Source organism: Apaloderma vittatum, unplaced genomic scaffold, assembly GCF_000703405.1.
Source record: "Apaloderma vittatum isolate BGI_N311 unplaced genomic scaffold, ASM70340v1 scaffold12553, whole genome shotgun sequence".
In the NCBI taxonomy this organism is placed as follows: domain Eukaryota; kingdom Metazoa; phylum Chordata; class Aves; order Trogoniformes; family Trogonidae; genus Apaloderma; species Apaloderma vittatum.
In genome coordinates, this window is record NW_009706458.1 from 26,223 (window position 1) to 41,796 (window position 15,574).

At 42.4% G+C, this 15,574-nt stretch overlaps 1 protein-coding gene across 1 annotated transcript in view; it reads left to right on the forward strand.

The window, feature by feature from the left end:
* Positions 1 to 12,261, forward strand: part of LOC104271203 (cytosolic phospholipase A2 epsilon-like) — a 35,302-nt gene extending 23,041 nt beyond the window's left edge. The window contains exons 14-22 of the mRNA XM_009865807.1: positions 1,328 to 1,464; positions 1,751 to 1,976; positions 2,944 to 3,058; positions 3,503 to 3,640; positions 5,767 to 5,874; positions 6,982 to 7,170; positions 8,046 to 8,212; positions 8,934 to 9,120; positions 11,942 to 12,261. Coding sequence (XP_009864109.1) covers positions 1,328 to 1,464; positions 1,751 to 1,976; positions 2,944 to 3,058; positions 3,503 to 3,640; positions 5,767 to 5,874; positions 6,982 to 7,170; positions 8,046 to 8,212; positions 8,934 to 9,120; positions 11,942 to 12,261 — 1,587 coding nt within the window. The remainder of the gene's footprint in view (positions 1 to 1,327; positions 1,465 to 1,750; positions 1,977 to 2,943; positions 3,059 to 3,502; positions 3,641 to 5,766; positions 5,875 to 6,981; positions 7,171 to 8,045; positions 8,213 to 8,933; positions 9,121 to 11,941) is intronic.
* Positions 12,262 to 15,574: the final 3,313 nt, after the last annotated feature.

The window sequence follows — 15,574 nt, forward strand, 5'->3', positions numbered from 1 at the left end:
GTGGATGCTATGGCTCACTTCTTGTCTCCATTCTAGAGAAGAGAGAGGTACTCCTAGGACACATCATTAAAACCCTGTCGCCCTGTTGCTGTAGGACCTAGCTTTGTGTTGAGTAGCAGTCTGCACAAGAATGCAGAGAAGGTGCTCTCAGGACCAAAGCCAAAGCTTTTTATAAACCTCACAGTCAGCTTGGCCAGATCTAAAGCATTGGTTCAGCATTTCTTCTCAAACTGGACTTTTCTTGTCACCTTTTGGGATGGCATTTAGGCTCCTGCTGTGCGAGCACATCGCGCTGCCAGTCTGACATCATTGTCTGCTACAGCTCGAGCATGTGCCTGCTTAGCAAATGAGGATGCTAACAGAGGGTCCAAGGCAGGGAAAAATTAGGTTTCTCTTTTTTTCATTATGCTTCTACGTTCGCAGTGTGAAGCCTGAACTCAAGACGCAGAGATGACAAATTTTCCTTGGTTTTGCCCTAAGCTGAGCTCAGCAGGTTTTTTGCACAGTAGAACTTTCCACATGCAAGACCTTGACTTCAAATGCCAGCACTAAGCCGTGGGCCATTTCCTTCCCCTCAGATGTAGAGGCACCCGTACCTCCCTGCAGAACAGTCTCCCTACAGCCTCTTGATGGCTTGCACAAGAGAATTCACCCCAGCACACAGTAGCTATCTTTACTCCAATTCATCCTTGCCCATTAACCTTTCCTCTAAAACTACCCAGACCCTGGATTTCTTTATCATCACAGAAAGAAGTAGTTGCAGCTCACTTGCATACCTAGTACTGTATGTACATACATGGTAGATGGAGTGAGTATGGTTTCTCTTCCCCTCCAGCAACTGTAAAAATGGGTGGTGTCACCCTGGTCTCAGGGGATCTGAACCAGTCTGTGCTCTTAAACCCACCAGTCATGATACATCTAGTATAGCCTGTGAAATAACTATAAAAAAGACCCAGGAACTGACTTTGGCAAACAGAAATAATGAGATAGCACCCACGTTTCCTGGTCTATTGCATCTGATAAAAATCAGGCTCAGGTGCAGGAGGTGCCATTCCTTCTAGTTTTTTTGCTGATCCATCTTACTGGCTTTGCCATCATGTCTGAGATGATGGACTTCATGTCCTAATGTGCAGATGTTTGGCAGAGGAAACATGAAGTGTTTCTTACTTGGTCCATGCACCATTAATAATTCAGGTTTTTCTTCTCCTTGCAGACTGGTGCAGCATCTTTACTTAATCAGTGCTGTAACTTGCTCTTTTCTAATAGCAAAATGTCTCTCTTCCTTCTCAATCCATGTCACTAAATGCTTGCGTTTGGCATTGAACAGGTACCTGTGGTGGCAATCATGACAACAGGGGGTGGAACCAGAGCTCTGACGGCCATGTACGCTCACCTTCTCAGTGTGCAGGAACTGAATGTATTGGACTGTGTCTCATACATCACTGGTTTATCTGGCACAACTTGGTAAGAAAAGCAAAGTTTTCGGAGTTTTCTATACGTGATATCAAAAACTCATCTGAAGGGTTGTATCATCGTTGCTATCAAAGGATTTTCTTTTTCTGCTGTGTCTTTTTCTTGTTTCCTTCAGTGGGTATTTACCCACATTTGGAATTAATTCAGTCCTGATTAAATATGTGGATGGCACCACACACACATGTGCTTTTTCATGTAAATCATGAACTTCCATAACTTCCCAGAGCTCTGCTTCAGAACTCATGCTTTTCATTGTGGTATTTATTGTTTTTTTTAGGACCATGTCAAACTTGTATGAAGATCCTGACTGGTCCCAAAAGGATCTTAAGGAAACACTCAACGATGCCCGAAAGCATGTGCTCAAAAATAAGTTCTTCACTTGCTTTGCCCCCAATCGTCTGAAATACTATTTGAAAGAGTTGTGCCAGAGGCAACAGGAAGGCCATCAGATATGTTTTACGGACCTGTGGGGACTCATCATTGAAGCCATGTTACATGAAAAGGTACAATAGCAGCATCTCACTCTTCTGACTTGAGCACTTAAGCAATATAGCAGTGAGGGCAGACAGTAAGTTAGAAAATAATTGAGATTGGAAGGTCTGACCTTTGCAGGTCATCTGTTCTTACAGCCCTGCTCCAGCTGGGTCAGCTAGAGCTGGCTGCCCTGTACCAAGGGCTTTTGAGTATCTCCATAGGTAAAGGCTCCACGACTTCTCTGGGCAACATATGCCAGTGTTTATAAAAGGATTTTCACTTGTTCGCTTGTTTTTCAGATAGATGCCTAAAGCATGTGCCTTGGCAGCATCATTCTTTGTGTTTGCTGGCTGCAGATCTTAACATCATGCCTGGTCCAGTAAGGGTGGGAATAAAGAGGAATAATGGGAAACTTATAGTATGAATAACTTTAAAATTATTTCATGTGCACATACTTAAATGAAAATCCTCCCTTTAAGGAGGATCTGAAGCCAGTACCCTGCTCCCAAACCGTCCTACACTTTCCACCCTGCCTGACCATGCAGGATGCTCTGCAGCAGAAGCAATAAGGGGCAAGGCTGTCTCAACATGAACTCTGAGCCTTGGCTCTGTCACAGGTCTGAGAAGAAGATGATCTTCTGGGCCGTCAAGGAAAGGGCTACTCTTTCTGAATGATTTCCTGCCAAGATTGCTTTTCAAATATTCCCATATATTTTTCTGAAATAAATAATGTAAATAACAACATTTTCTTCCTACCATTGAAATCCAGGGGTTTTTTTCAGTGTATGCATTTAACTTAGGATTATTTGTGTCCACAAGTGCTGGAGCAGGGGAGGGTCAGAGATAGGGATAAGAGCACTTCTCTGAACTAAACCAGTGGAGAGCATCCCAGCTGGAGTCTGGTATGCACAGCGTTGTCAGAGCCCAGGCTTAGATGAAGCGGGAGGCTCTTTGTGTCATCTAACTGTCCTCAGCTACTGTCTTTCTTTAAAACAGGAGGACTCCCATAAGCTCACAGATCAGCAGCAGGCACTAAATCAGGGTCAGAATCCCCTGCCCATCTACCTCTCTCTCAATGTGAAGGATAAAATCAGCGACCAGGATTTTAGAGGTAATAATACTCTAAAATTGCTTTAAACGCTCAACCCCAATAGGGGTCAATTTAGGATTAGGTAAAGAAATCAATGCACAAACACTCTAAAAGGCCAATACACCTAAGACTGGAAATGTAATAGTTAATTTTAAGAAGGCTTTAGTATATTCAGCTGTATTCAGGATCAAAAGCCGTGTGATAGAGGACATTATCATGAAATAACCTTGCTATGCATATCTGTAGAAAGCTTTAGAAATCTGAAGTTTGTAGAGAAATTTAGATGTAAGTGGGCAATTCACTCCTCATGTTCACCACTGTGAAATGCATTGTGAATAAATGTCTTCTTACAAAGTGTGTTTGTTAGGAACCAGTTAGCATTAACTTGATCACTATCGTATGTTTTATTTGACTAATTTGTGCTTCTGCTGCTGTATCCAGTCTGCCTTGTGCTTTTTCTTACAGAATGGGTGGAATTCACCCCTTACGAGGTAGGATTCCCAAAATACGGTGCCTTCATTCGTGCAGAAGATTTTGGTAGCGAGTTCTTCATGGGTCGTCTGATGAAGAAAATCCCGGAATCCAGAATCTGCTTTTTGGAAGGTGTTTTACTCCTCTGGAGAAATGTAGTGTAAAGTAATATAACATAATCAGCTCCTGTGCAAACTCCTCTTCTGAAATGAAGCAGTTAGTATATTCTTTATCTGCCAGAAGCAGTATATGGTAAAAGAACTGGTAACAGGTCACTATCTGAAGGATTCTTTTTATTTTCTCTGCAGTTTTATTCAGCTAAACAGATTCATTTGATTTCATATGTCCTTATGCTTGCTGACATGAGGCCTTCACAACAAAAGTTGTGCGACATTGCCCCTATGTTAAATCATCAGTCTCTTCCACAGTCTGAGTCTCTAAAATACAGTCTTTTATCTACAATGTTCCTGCTGCAGCTAACCCTGATTAATCCTTCAGGATAACACTTCCATCTCAAAGTGCAAACAGGTCATATTTGCCTTTTGTCCCCTCTCTCATAAGAACAGTAAAAGCAGTAAGGAAACCTTTTTTCCCTTTGCGAAAGCAATCTCTTGCCTCATTCTTCCTACTTCCACCAATTGCATAAAGGAAGTTTCAGAGGGTTTTGGAGAAGTTAAGACTTTTTGCTTGTGTGGAGATTTCACTGCAACTAGTGGTAAGGTATAAGGAAGCAAATTGGAATCTCTCTGTTCCTGGCTGCAATGTCAGAAAAGGTACCCAGATCTCCCCTTCCGTGGTCAGAAATGGCACTTCCTTCCTCCTTTCTCTAGAGAGATCATAGAAACAGAATGGTTTGAGTTGGAAGGGACTTTAAAGATCATCTAGTTCCAAGCTCCCTGAAAACAGGCAGGGACACCTCCCACCAGAGCCAGCTCCATAAAGCCCCGTCCAACCTGGCCATGAACAGTTCCAGGGAGGGGGACTGCCACAGCTTCCCTGGGCAACCTGTGCCAGTGTCCCACCACCCCCATAGGAAAGAACTTCTTCCTAATGTCTAATCTCCATCTAACCTGCTCTAGTTTAAAACCATTGCCCTTTGTCCTAACACCGCATGACCTTATAAAACCCCCTCCCCATCTTTCCTGTAGCCCCCTTTAAGTATTGGAAGGCTGCTCTAAGGTCTGCCTGGAGCCTTCTCTTCTCCAGGCTGAACAACTCTCTCAGCCTGTCCTCGTAGGAGAGGTGCTCCAGTCTCCTGATCATCTTCATGGCCTGAGATATTTCTGTCCCTGTTCCCTGACAGTGATCCAGCGTTCCCTCATTCTAGCAGCATTACTTACTCCAGTGACACAGTTATTCAAAAGGTTTTCAGCAAATTCCTTTCAGCCCCAGCTCCCGAACAGTGTGGGGACTGCCCACATAGGTCCTGCAGCTTTGTCCCTCATGGCTGAGTCCATCCCTTTGCCTGTGAGCTCGCGTTGCTGGGGCAGGGAATCCCACCAGCAGCCTCTTTGCTCCACCACTCAGTTCCTCCCCAGAGCATCACGTTTAGTGCTGCAGTTTGGAGGGTTTGGGAAGGCACAGTTACACACCTGGAACATCTAACCATACCAAGTAATGGTGTTTCATCAGCCTGAAAGGCTGCAGATAGGTGACCCTCTGGACTGCCATCATCTTTGCTGCATCCATTAGTAGAGGAACTTCAAAATACACCCTGAAGCCTGAAAAGAATCAGAAGGCAAATCAAAAGACTCATTTACACTTTCTATTTTCAAGACCTTCAAGTTGGCTTCTTTGTCATAAGGGATATTAGTATATGAATCTTGAACATTTTGTAGTTGACAGTCCTGTATGATAAGGGAGTACCTGTAAAAGGATTGTGCTAGAAATAAATAAAACCTTTAGAATTACCAGTGTTGGAAACTTGAGGAACAACAAATTTTGAGGGCAGGTGGAAAATATTAAGATGAAATTGACAAAATATTATTTGCCACACAACAAAAATGAATATGTTAGCAGATAAACTGAAAATACTACCAGCTCTCTTAATATATGTCAACAAGTTAGATTTTTTATTTACATTATGGGTTCATATATGTTCATGGATTTATGAAGCCAGTTTCTTTTACTTGTGCACTAAGACAATGTAATGAGTGAAGTTTGATAGAAAATGCAAAAAGTATTGAGGGTCACTGGGAATGAAAACGCTTCCAGGTCTTCACTGATTTACTTTCTGTCTGGCATATCCTCTGCCACAGGAATCTGGAGCAGCGTATTTTCCTTGAATCTTATGGATGCTTGGTATATATCTGTTCATTCAGAGGACTTCTGGCACAAATGGACCAGAGACAAAGTTACTGACATAGGTGGGTTATTCTTATATCAATATGTTATATTATTTAATCTTGTTTTCTCTCTCTCTCTGTCTCTCTCTTCTTTCGTTTTTGTTTTTTTACTTCACATATTGCTATTCTCTCACTGAATTTTCAAAGTCATTTTGAAATTTGCTCCTCAGGGATTCCTGTAATCCACACGGAAATCTGGAGGAAATTCATGCTATGCATTTATAATCATTTTATGGCAATCATTTCAGTTTTGTGAGAAAAGAAACTAGGATCTGTAATGAGGGAAAAAAAAAAAAAAGAGAGAGAACAGGCCTGATATGAGACATTTTCAGAGCACAAGGGTAAAACTGGAGAAAAATGTCCCCATAGAGTAGGAGAGGCTGGAAGCCTCCTTTAGCAATCCACAGCTTTCCAGGTCCTCCCTTGGAAGTTGGAGAATGGCAAAAGGCTTGACAGAAACGAGAACAATCACCGTCCCTGCCTCTCTGGGGTCTACAAAACACGCAGACAAACTTCAGTACTATTGGAGGTCATTCCAAACTAGTCATAAAGCTGAGATCTGCAAAAAGAACTACCAAATTAGGAAAGATCTGCAGGGTGGGATTTTAAGGAGAAATACGCAAGACAGAAGTACTGCAGAGAAAAAAAATGTGAGAAGGAAGAGAAACGTAGCACAAAGGGTGATTTATTTTACTTTCTTGCACTTGTAGAGGTTGTTTCTGGTTGTTAAAACAAGGAAATTGCATTTGCTAGTAAGGAACATCCATTACATTTGCGTGGCTGAGAGATTGTGTCTGTGGGGCTTTTAATGCATGTGACTGAGAGAGAAAGTGCAACGCAGAGCAGCAAAGGAAACTAATGCAGGATATTGTAGTGGATAAAATCATAGAAAAGTAAAGAAATTTATAGTGGGTGAGACAGACTCTTTTGCACTAGAAGCTAAACATTTACCACTGCGGAGTGAGAAGAAGAAATGGATTTTTTCAAAGCTCAGCTGAAAAACTGAGATTTGTGGAGATCCTGGAAATAAAAAAAGAAGTCCAAGTTTTGACAAACACATTAAAACAGATTATGATTGCACAGAGTGACATCGACAACATACAAGAACTGTTGTTATTTCTTCTGCAGATGATGAAACTCTATTTCCTACAAGACCAAATGAGCTGGACACTCGAGTGGTTTGTCCTACCGACAGCTTTTCAGACGTTTTCCGAGATGTTGCCATGTTACGTCCAGCAGCTTCAGAAATCCATAACTTCCTGAAGGGCCTCCAGATGAACAACAACTACCTAGAGAGCGAGTTTTCCAAATGGAAAGGTACGGCAATAGTACCCTGCTTTTAGTTACGTTTTAAAACATCCTTGTGAACAAAAACCACAAACCCACAACACAACAAATGGTGTTTAAGAGATTACCAAGCTCACCGCATTTTTTGTTCTGTTCGCATCCTCTGATAAGATTTTAAACTGATTGTCACTAAAAAATAGGTAGCAGGAGAGGCTTCAGAAATAAATTCTCAAAAATTTCATGAAGTCTGGTGACTGATAGATGACAAAGACCCTGATTAGTCAACGCGTGTATGTCTACTGCTGTGCCAGCCAGCCAGCCGGCACGCTTCTGGCACGGCACTGGTGCCACCATACACTGTCTCTTGACTGGTCAATACTCAAGGGATGTGGGAGGGAGCCCTGTTTCCATGTTAACTTTTCACTTTTCAGTTAAGATGTAACCTTTGTAACAGTATTCTCTGTTACCTATCTTGGGAACTTGTGTTCAGTCCGGTCCCAGATCTTCTGTGCACCTTAGAGTAGCTGTGTGCCTGTTCTTGTGGCGTGCAAGGCACCAAGTATCTCTAGTTGAGACAGTGAGGTGCCGTTTTCACTTCTTCCATATTAAAAGAAGAACAAAAACACCCTACTCTGATCAGAGTAATACACAAAACCAGGGCATGGAATTAGCTCTGTTCTCCTGAGCGCCAAGTTAATCCCTCTTAATTAGAGGAAAGCCAAAGAAATTGCAGAGTAAATAGTGGAAGGAGGAAGCCAGATGAGGAGCTGAGAAATGACTGAACTGCAGCTGTACAGGTACATCTATAACAGGAGAAAAGCTGAATTTTCTTTTTGCTAAAAATTTACTTCCCTCAGAGTCTTACGTTAAGCACCTCCCCTGAAAAAAATATACTTCTTTTCTAGACTGCGAACTTGACTCTCAGCCCAACCACCTGACCGCAGGAAGGGACTACCTCATCCTAATCGATACTGCATTTGCCTTTGCTACCAGTTACCCACCCCTTATGAGACCAGAAAGGAAAGTGGATGTCGTTTTGCACTTCAACTACAGTTCGGGTTCCCAGACAGGGGTGAGCCTTGTACTTTCTTCTTTTCTGCTTTCTATTTTTCATCACTGAGTTCCCAGAATGGCTGATCCTCTACTCACAGAAACTTTTTTCCCCAGTTACCCAGGAGGTGTAAATAAGCTAGCAGTTTACCAGGGTCACATATCTTTACTGAGTAGTACAAGTGTTAGCAGGAGGTAAGAACTGAGTCTGGACTGAGTCTGCCCATTTTTATATGTAAATGTGTTTTAGCTGATTTGATGGCAGTCAGACATAGAAAGGAAGAAGCTAAATATATTTAAAAATTGTCTAAGACTTCTCAGTGCAATCATACATATTCTTATGCATGCAAAAATGTACATTCAGCACAATGCAAGTGTAACAATAGAAGGGTTTGATGCTGAAGACTAGATACGCACATAGAGTTTGTGGTTAGCAGCTTCAAATTCCTTAGGAAGTTGTCTAAAGGCAGCATTTTTAATATCCACATGTGAGATGTCGATTTTCAAAGATTTTCAAAGGTCCACAGGCATGTGGACCCAGATCCATCCCCACTTAACTCTGGCCTGCCAGGTCCTGGTTCCACGTACAGTCTACACCTAAGTTGGGTACAAGTCATCATCTGGCAGAACTTGGCACTTACCCCACAAACATTCCTGGTGAAAATGGGTTTTGGTCAAATTCCAAGTGCTTCCCGTATGTTGTGATGTTTTCTTTTGCTTTGTTTTCCAATTGTGGCAACCAGCCCCTGAAAGAAGCCTCTGAATACTTTGCAAAACAGGGAATTCCTTTCCCTGCAAAGGTGCCAGATGATCAGGAAACCCCACATCTGAAGGAATGCTACATTGTCGGTGACAAGGAGAGCCCAGAAACACCTATTGTGGTTTTTTTTCCTCTAGTAAATGACACCTTCAGGGACTACAAAGCACCTGGTAAGTTTATCCTTACCCACCACATGAACAGAGCGACAGCTACCTTTCTCTTTTTTACTGTGCAGTATCTGTTCTCCAGATCATGCTGTAAGCAGACTCAGACTCACTGGACTTAGATCTGAACTATACAAATAGCTTAAAATAGGTAATTTTTCCTGGACAGCAGCTGGGATCAGCCTTTAGCACATATATCCCTCTTCAGATTCTTTTTTTTTGGGGGAGCAGGTTTTCATAAGTAGATTGTAGAGTTTACTGATGAAAAGTATATTCTATTTATCTGCAGAGGCAGAAATTAGCAGGGTTGTTTACCCTCATACTTGTCATCCTTTCCTGTTAGAGAATGCTCTGGGGAATCTAAGGACTTCACTGTTCAAAATAATTTCCAGGCTTACAGTTAGGCAGATAACCTTGAAAACAAAAGTGTGAACTAGTGAAGTGATGAAAATATGACACTGAATCAGAGTGAAGTGATGAAAATAAAACACTGAGCCATGCCAACAGTTTCTGTTCACTTCAGTGAGTTCTACTTTGAAATTTAAAGAATTTCAATGGCAACATTATCAGTTGCTTCAAAACAGTTGAATTCTAAGTCCCAGTACCATATCCCACAGTGTCATACTACCTCTGTTTGTGCCAAAAGTCTCAATTACTCCATCTCCAGATGATAGAATTCCTAACTCATGCTGTGAGAACACTTATTTTTCAGTCACTTCAGAGCCCCACAGTATACTGAAACCCAGAAGTTCTAGGCTGGTATACATTACATTAAATTTAATAATAAAACAAATGCAGAAATTATTGTCCTACCAGTATTAATTCTTTTTCCTTTTTTGTTTTTTTTTTAAGCAAGCCATAAAAAAATCATATGGTACTTCTGTTTTGAGTTCATTGCACAGTTGAGGTATATGACTGGGTTTTGAACAGGATTCAAATAGGCTATGGGTATTTACGCAGGTACACGCACCACTCTACACCAGCTCTTACCACAGATCAGGTTACTGAAAGGTTGGTTTCTGCAGTTCTCCTTTGTAGAAGGAATTAGAGAAAGGAGAAAAGGAGAAAGAACTAGAACAGGAACTGAGAATTAGCTTCTGTACTGCTCTGTGAGGGAGTTTGCCTCCCCTCTCACTCTTAGTAATCTCCGGACCCCAGGCATACTGTGCCTAATGCAGTTATCTAATACCAGGTGTACATCAGATGATGTGCAGCTGCTACATGTCAACATATATTACCAAGGAATCTAAAAACAAAATGTTACCAGGTACGTCGAAGATGAATATGAAGGTCTGCATGATATCCGCATATCATATATGCAAGGCCAGCTTGTCCTGCCCAACCAGGTGAGCTGGTAGCTGCAAGCTGAGACTAGACAGAGAGAAAAGGGCTTGCTGTGGGGCCCGCATGGGTGAAGTAGCCGCTGAGCTGACAGGGAAAGGCTCAGCCCATGCAGTTTTTGGGAGGGCTGCCACCTCGCAGCTGAGATCTGAGCTCCCTCGCAGCAGGATGGATGCTGCAGAAAGACCTGGAAGGCTGGGAATGGGTGTCTGCCCTTTGTTAGCGGCTGGTGGAGACCTGCTTAACTACTAGTGCTTCAGCACCATGCCCCAGCCCAGATCTAAACTCTGCAGCATGTGAAGTATTAGTTCCAATCACATGAATGGGCAGTTTTTCCATAGCCAGCTCATCCATCAGCTTGTTCAGCATGGGAGAATTTAGAGCTTAAGCGGTAAAAGAATAAAACTGATGTATTCAAACTGGGTTACTTCTACACTGGTTAGACTATTCCACAATCAAGTAGAAAGGGGATTCTCTGTGTGAGGCTTTAGGCTACTTCACTTGCGTGGTACCAGTTCCTTATAACTCCCTCTGCTAGGCTGGGAAGAGTAAATCTATCAGACTTGGAGAGACCTTCGAGGGATATCAGGTTCACTCCCACTGTTGAGGTTATATAAAGCCTGTAGTTTTTTTATAGTAGTAGGAAACTCACGGAAACTACCATAAATATTTGTGCCATCTGCTTCCTGGCTATGTTCAGTAATGACCCTGTGAAGTCTCTCAGTTTAGACTAGAGAATCTAGTTGTTTAAGTCTGTTTTCTCTATTTTTTTGGTAATTCTTCCATGTGGGAACCAAGACTAGATGTAGCAGATAGTGCTAGTGCAAGTGCTAGGTTATCTTGGGTGAAACAATATCTGTCAGGTCACTGAGAAGACAGGTGTGCTTTTGGAAATCTTGAATCTCTGACATATATGGATTTTTGGCAGCCTAATTCTGGAGGCACAAAAGGATAGTACTGAGGGAAATAACACGATGTAGACTCAAAGCTGGAAGGCATGGAATGGGAATGTGGTGGCTTTCACCTGGAAAGAAACCACACTTTCGTGAGGTCCTCGTTGCTGTTGTCTGCTTTGGAAAAAGGAAGGAAAGACAGAAAGAGTATTTGCTGTTTACTTGCACTTTGGGCGGAAGTCTAGGGTGCTGTGATGGCTGGAAGACAGCAGCAAGGAGGGGGCCAGGTCTTGGAGAACATCAATGCCAAAGGGGACCTGGGGACCATGCTGATGGTTCATCTCAGAGCTAGAGGAGAGGGCAGGGAGCCTCCCCATCCTGTGCACTTTTGTGGGGCTACACTGCTTGTTTTGGTATTTCCAAGAGTACCCAGGGCAATCCCTCGTCACCACGAGCTTCTCCACCAGATGCTGCCAACCAAATATCCCAGCAATAAAACACTAGTTTTGGGTTGTGGTCCATCGTGTGTGCATGCCTGAGAAACACTCAGGATCACTTTTTTCTAATTAACCGGATCATTGTTTGTCCCTTAGGTGTGAAACGTAGCCCCGCAGAGATGGCGGAGGGTAACATTGACGTTGCCGATACCTGTGGTCCATATTACATAAACAATCTGAGTTACTCAGAGGAAAATTTTGACAAACTGGTGAACCTAAGTTACTATAATGTCCAGAACAATAAAGACTTGATTCTTCAGGCCTTGCGTACCGCTGTGGAACGGAAAAAGCAGCATAAGAAAGAGCAACCACTGCAAAAAACACCTGATGGGGACGGTATGTGTTTGCCCAAGAGAGAGGGAACACAGCCTTTGGCCAACTGCCCAGCACTAGGGAATGAAATAAAACACCCATGAGTCCTGTTACTGAAGAAAGAAAGAAATTTGATTAGGAAGTGAAGAAAAGCCAAAGAATGCTAAGAGTAGCACTTTGTCATCAAAAAGGCTAAAACCTGTCAGTGAAGGGAATAAACACACAGAAAAAGAACTCTTCCTTAATGAATTAATGTGCTTCCCTTGTTGAAAACCCCAGAAGCGTGGCTAAGTGAGGCTGTGTTCCGCTCGTGCTTGCAGAAGTGACCTCTCAGGCCAAGGCTGAAATGCTTGGACAGGGAAGCATGAGGAAGTTTATGTTGACTGTGTTTGTGCTCTACCTGTGCTATAAAAAGAGAGGATTGTCAGTCCAGAAATGCAGCAGAGAACAAAATCCATTGTCTCTAAAACAAAACCAAGAAGCCCATTTGTGAGTTAGGGAGTCTTTATGTGCCTGTAAATAAATATTAAACTTTACATAATAAAACACCTTTGGAGTCAGTTGCAGCAAATAAACATTTTTCACAGAAAATACATATTAAAGCCATTCTTCTTCCTCTGCTAGCAAGACGATTAAAGACAACATGCATACTTATTTCATAGCTGCTGAAAAATTAATGAAGAAGAAATTACACCTGTTCCAGACCTAGGTATGAACTGCTCCAGGATCCTGGGACTCCTTAAATTTAGGATTACACTTAAGACCCATCTCTACAAGAACCAACTCATGCTAATTTTTTTGATTAAGCTGGATTCAAATGTTAGTTTTACATACCCAAGCTTTAAAGCTTTAGAGTTTTTGAGACTACTGCATCTGAAAAGACACGAGGAACACAGTCAAAGCAGATCTAAAATTGTATACCTAATATTCCTCACCCAGATGCAATTTTTTAACTTGCTGTAGAGTATGACAACTGAAGTTAACAGAACATTAACTTTCAACTTTCTGATGCTTTGGTCATTGCATTAATGTGGCTCCTTTTGAGTAAGAAGTCTGCTTTTCGACAGATCGAATCCCAAGTTTCCTTTTTTTTTTTCTTCTAAATTAACTTCTATTCAATGCTATTGATTTATTTATTAAATGGCTTGTATCTACAAGCCCACACTTCCTACAGGCTTCCCTGCGCCCAGTTCTGCTGTAGTCTCCTTTGTCAAGAGATCCTGTTGTGGGCCAGAAACGGAAGCCTTACAAACCCCATTGCCCTCAGGGGTCTCCTCCTTGGTGGGGCACAGAAATGTAATCCTTCTCTTTCACTCTCAGATCAGTGGCGCACATGTCAAGAGCCCATATAGCTCCCCTATAGGCTATATGCCCAGGGTTTACCTCCCATGGAAACAAGAGAGTGAAGACGGCAGTCGTGCTGATGCATGCTGGATCTCACTGCAATATGGGATGGGATGTAGCCAGAGGGCACAGCCAGACCAAGGAATTTGGAAACGTTCCCAGGTTCCCACATACAGTTAGAGCTTTATTGTCTGAAGGGCAAAAATTATCCCACTGACAGCAGGAAGCACCTAGGCAGGAAGCCTGAAGACAAGCAGAACGAGGTGTGCGGGTGCAAACACCTCCCTGCCCTTCCTGCAGCTCTCCAGCAGCCACGAAAGGGTCACGGAGAACAATGAGCACTTTACCCCATTTCAGAAAGCTCACATGAAACAATTAGTATCTCAGAGTTTTCTATATTCAACAAGAACACAGAGGAAAGTGTCAGGGCTGATCAAAGAGGTGGAACAGCTTCCACACAGATAAGGAAATCTGCAGCCTAGAAAAATGACAACAGGAGTGAAAGGCAAAGAAAGGAGAGAGCTATGAAATCTCTCTGTGGGAGATGAACAGAGAGTGACTGTGCACCTCTCTTCTAACACAAGACCTGGAGGGGATCAGACAAAGCTTGCAAGCAGCAGGTTTGAAGCTAAAGTAAGGTAGCTCTGCACATGACATGTAATTAAGTTAAAGACCTCTTTGACCCTGGATGTTGTTGATTAAAGTTTGTGAGTTTAAAAAAACTGATTGGCACACTCACTGGAAAATTTTTAAGGACTAAAAATTACAAAGGCTCTGCATCTGACTCAGTCCTGAACCACCAGTTCCCAAAGGCTGGGAGGACAGTCTGAGGCAGTATTGTCCCTACCCTTTCTCTGTGATGTTCTCCAGTCACTAAATACTGGGTGCACCAAAGACAGGTGGGAAACGGTCTCAATACTCAATACTTGCAATACTCAAGTTTTTCACAACTCACATGTTTTTGAAGATAATAAATGATCAAAAGTAGTAACAACTCCTAAAGATATGGTGATATGAGACTCATATAAAAGAAATTATTGAAGTAGCAAGGAGAAGGTGGAAGTAACTGCAAGGATAACTTAATTACCAATGGATTAACCTATGGGAAAAAGTCATGAAACTGAGAGGAATACAAAACTGAGCTATGTAAAGAAGATTAAAAAAAAAAGGAGGAAGCCAGTCAGCAAGACCCTACGTGAAACTGTATAAAATCTTTAGACTCAGCATGGAAATTGCAAAAAAAAAGGGTTGCAAAACACATGCATAGCCCTAAATAAAACATGAAGCAAGGAACCCAGAAAAGGCAGAGGGGTTAAATGCTCAGGAACTAAACATCGCTAAAGCCTAGCATCTGTTTTTTGAGGAACGATGTGGAGGGGAGGGAGATGGAAAGGGCTTATCTAAACCTATTGATGTGTTTAGAAAACCACGTAGAGAGAAAAGGTAATATTCAAGATGGAAATCACAAGGAAGGAAGATGCCCAGCTGAAAATGTGAATAGGTAGGTGTGCTGGACCAGCAAAAAGGGATTTAAATTATAAGAATGCTGCAAAGGAGCCAAGGCCGTAAGTGTGCGACACAAAAGATACGCTTCTAACAGAATGTTAACACACGTACTCAGACAAATACATAACTGAGATCCCAAGCTTTTGTTCCTTAGGTAGTGAGTGAGCACAAACTTATTTTGCCAGGGACACAAAAATACTCATTTTACTGATTTCTTTGATGTTCAAGGGAACATGGTATTGTATTACATTAAAACCTCTTGTAAAACCACCAGCAAAGGGGATACTCCCCTGTGGCTTCACGCCATCTCAAGACCGAAGGTTATAACTAGTGGCCATATGTGCCATATGTTCTCGCTGGGCAACATTTTGGTGTCACCCTGAGGGTTTTCACTGCGTTTCAAGCAGTTGCCCTGGCTGACCCCACAGGCGCCCACCCACCCGCTTCTTCGGCAGCCCACGGCGGGAGCCGGGAAGCACACTGTTCACATGTGCCACCCCAAAAATCCGCTCTGATTCCCAAAAGAAATAGGAACTTCTCCCTCAGAAAACACCCTAAAAACACCCC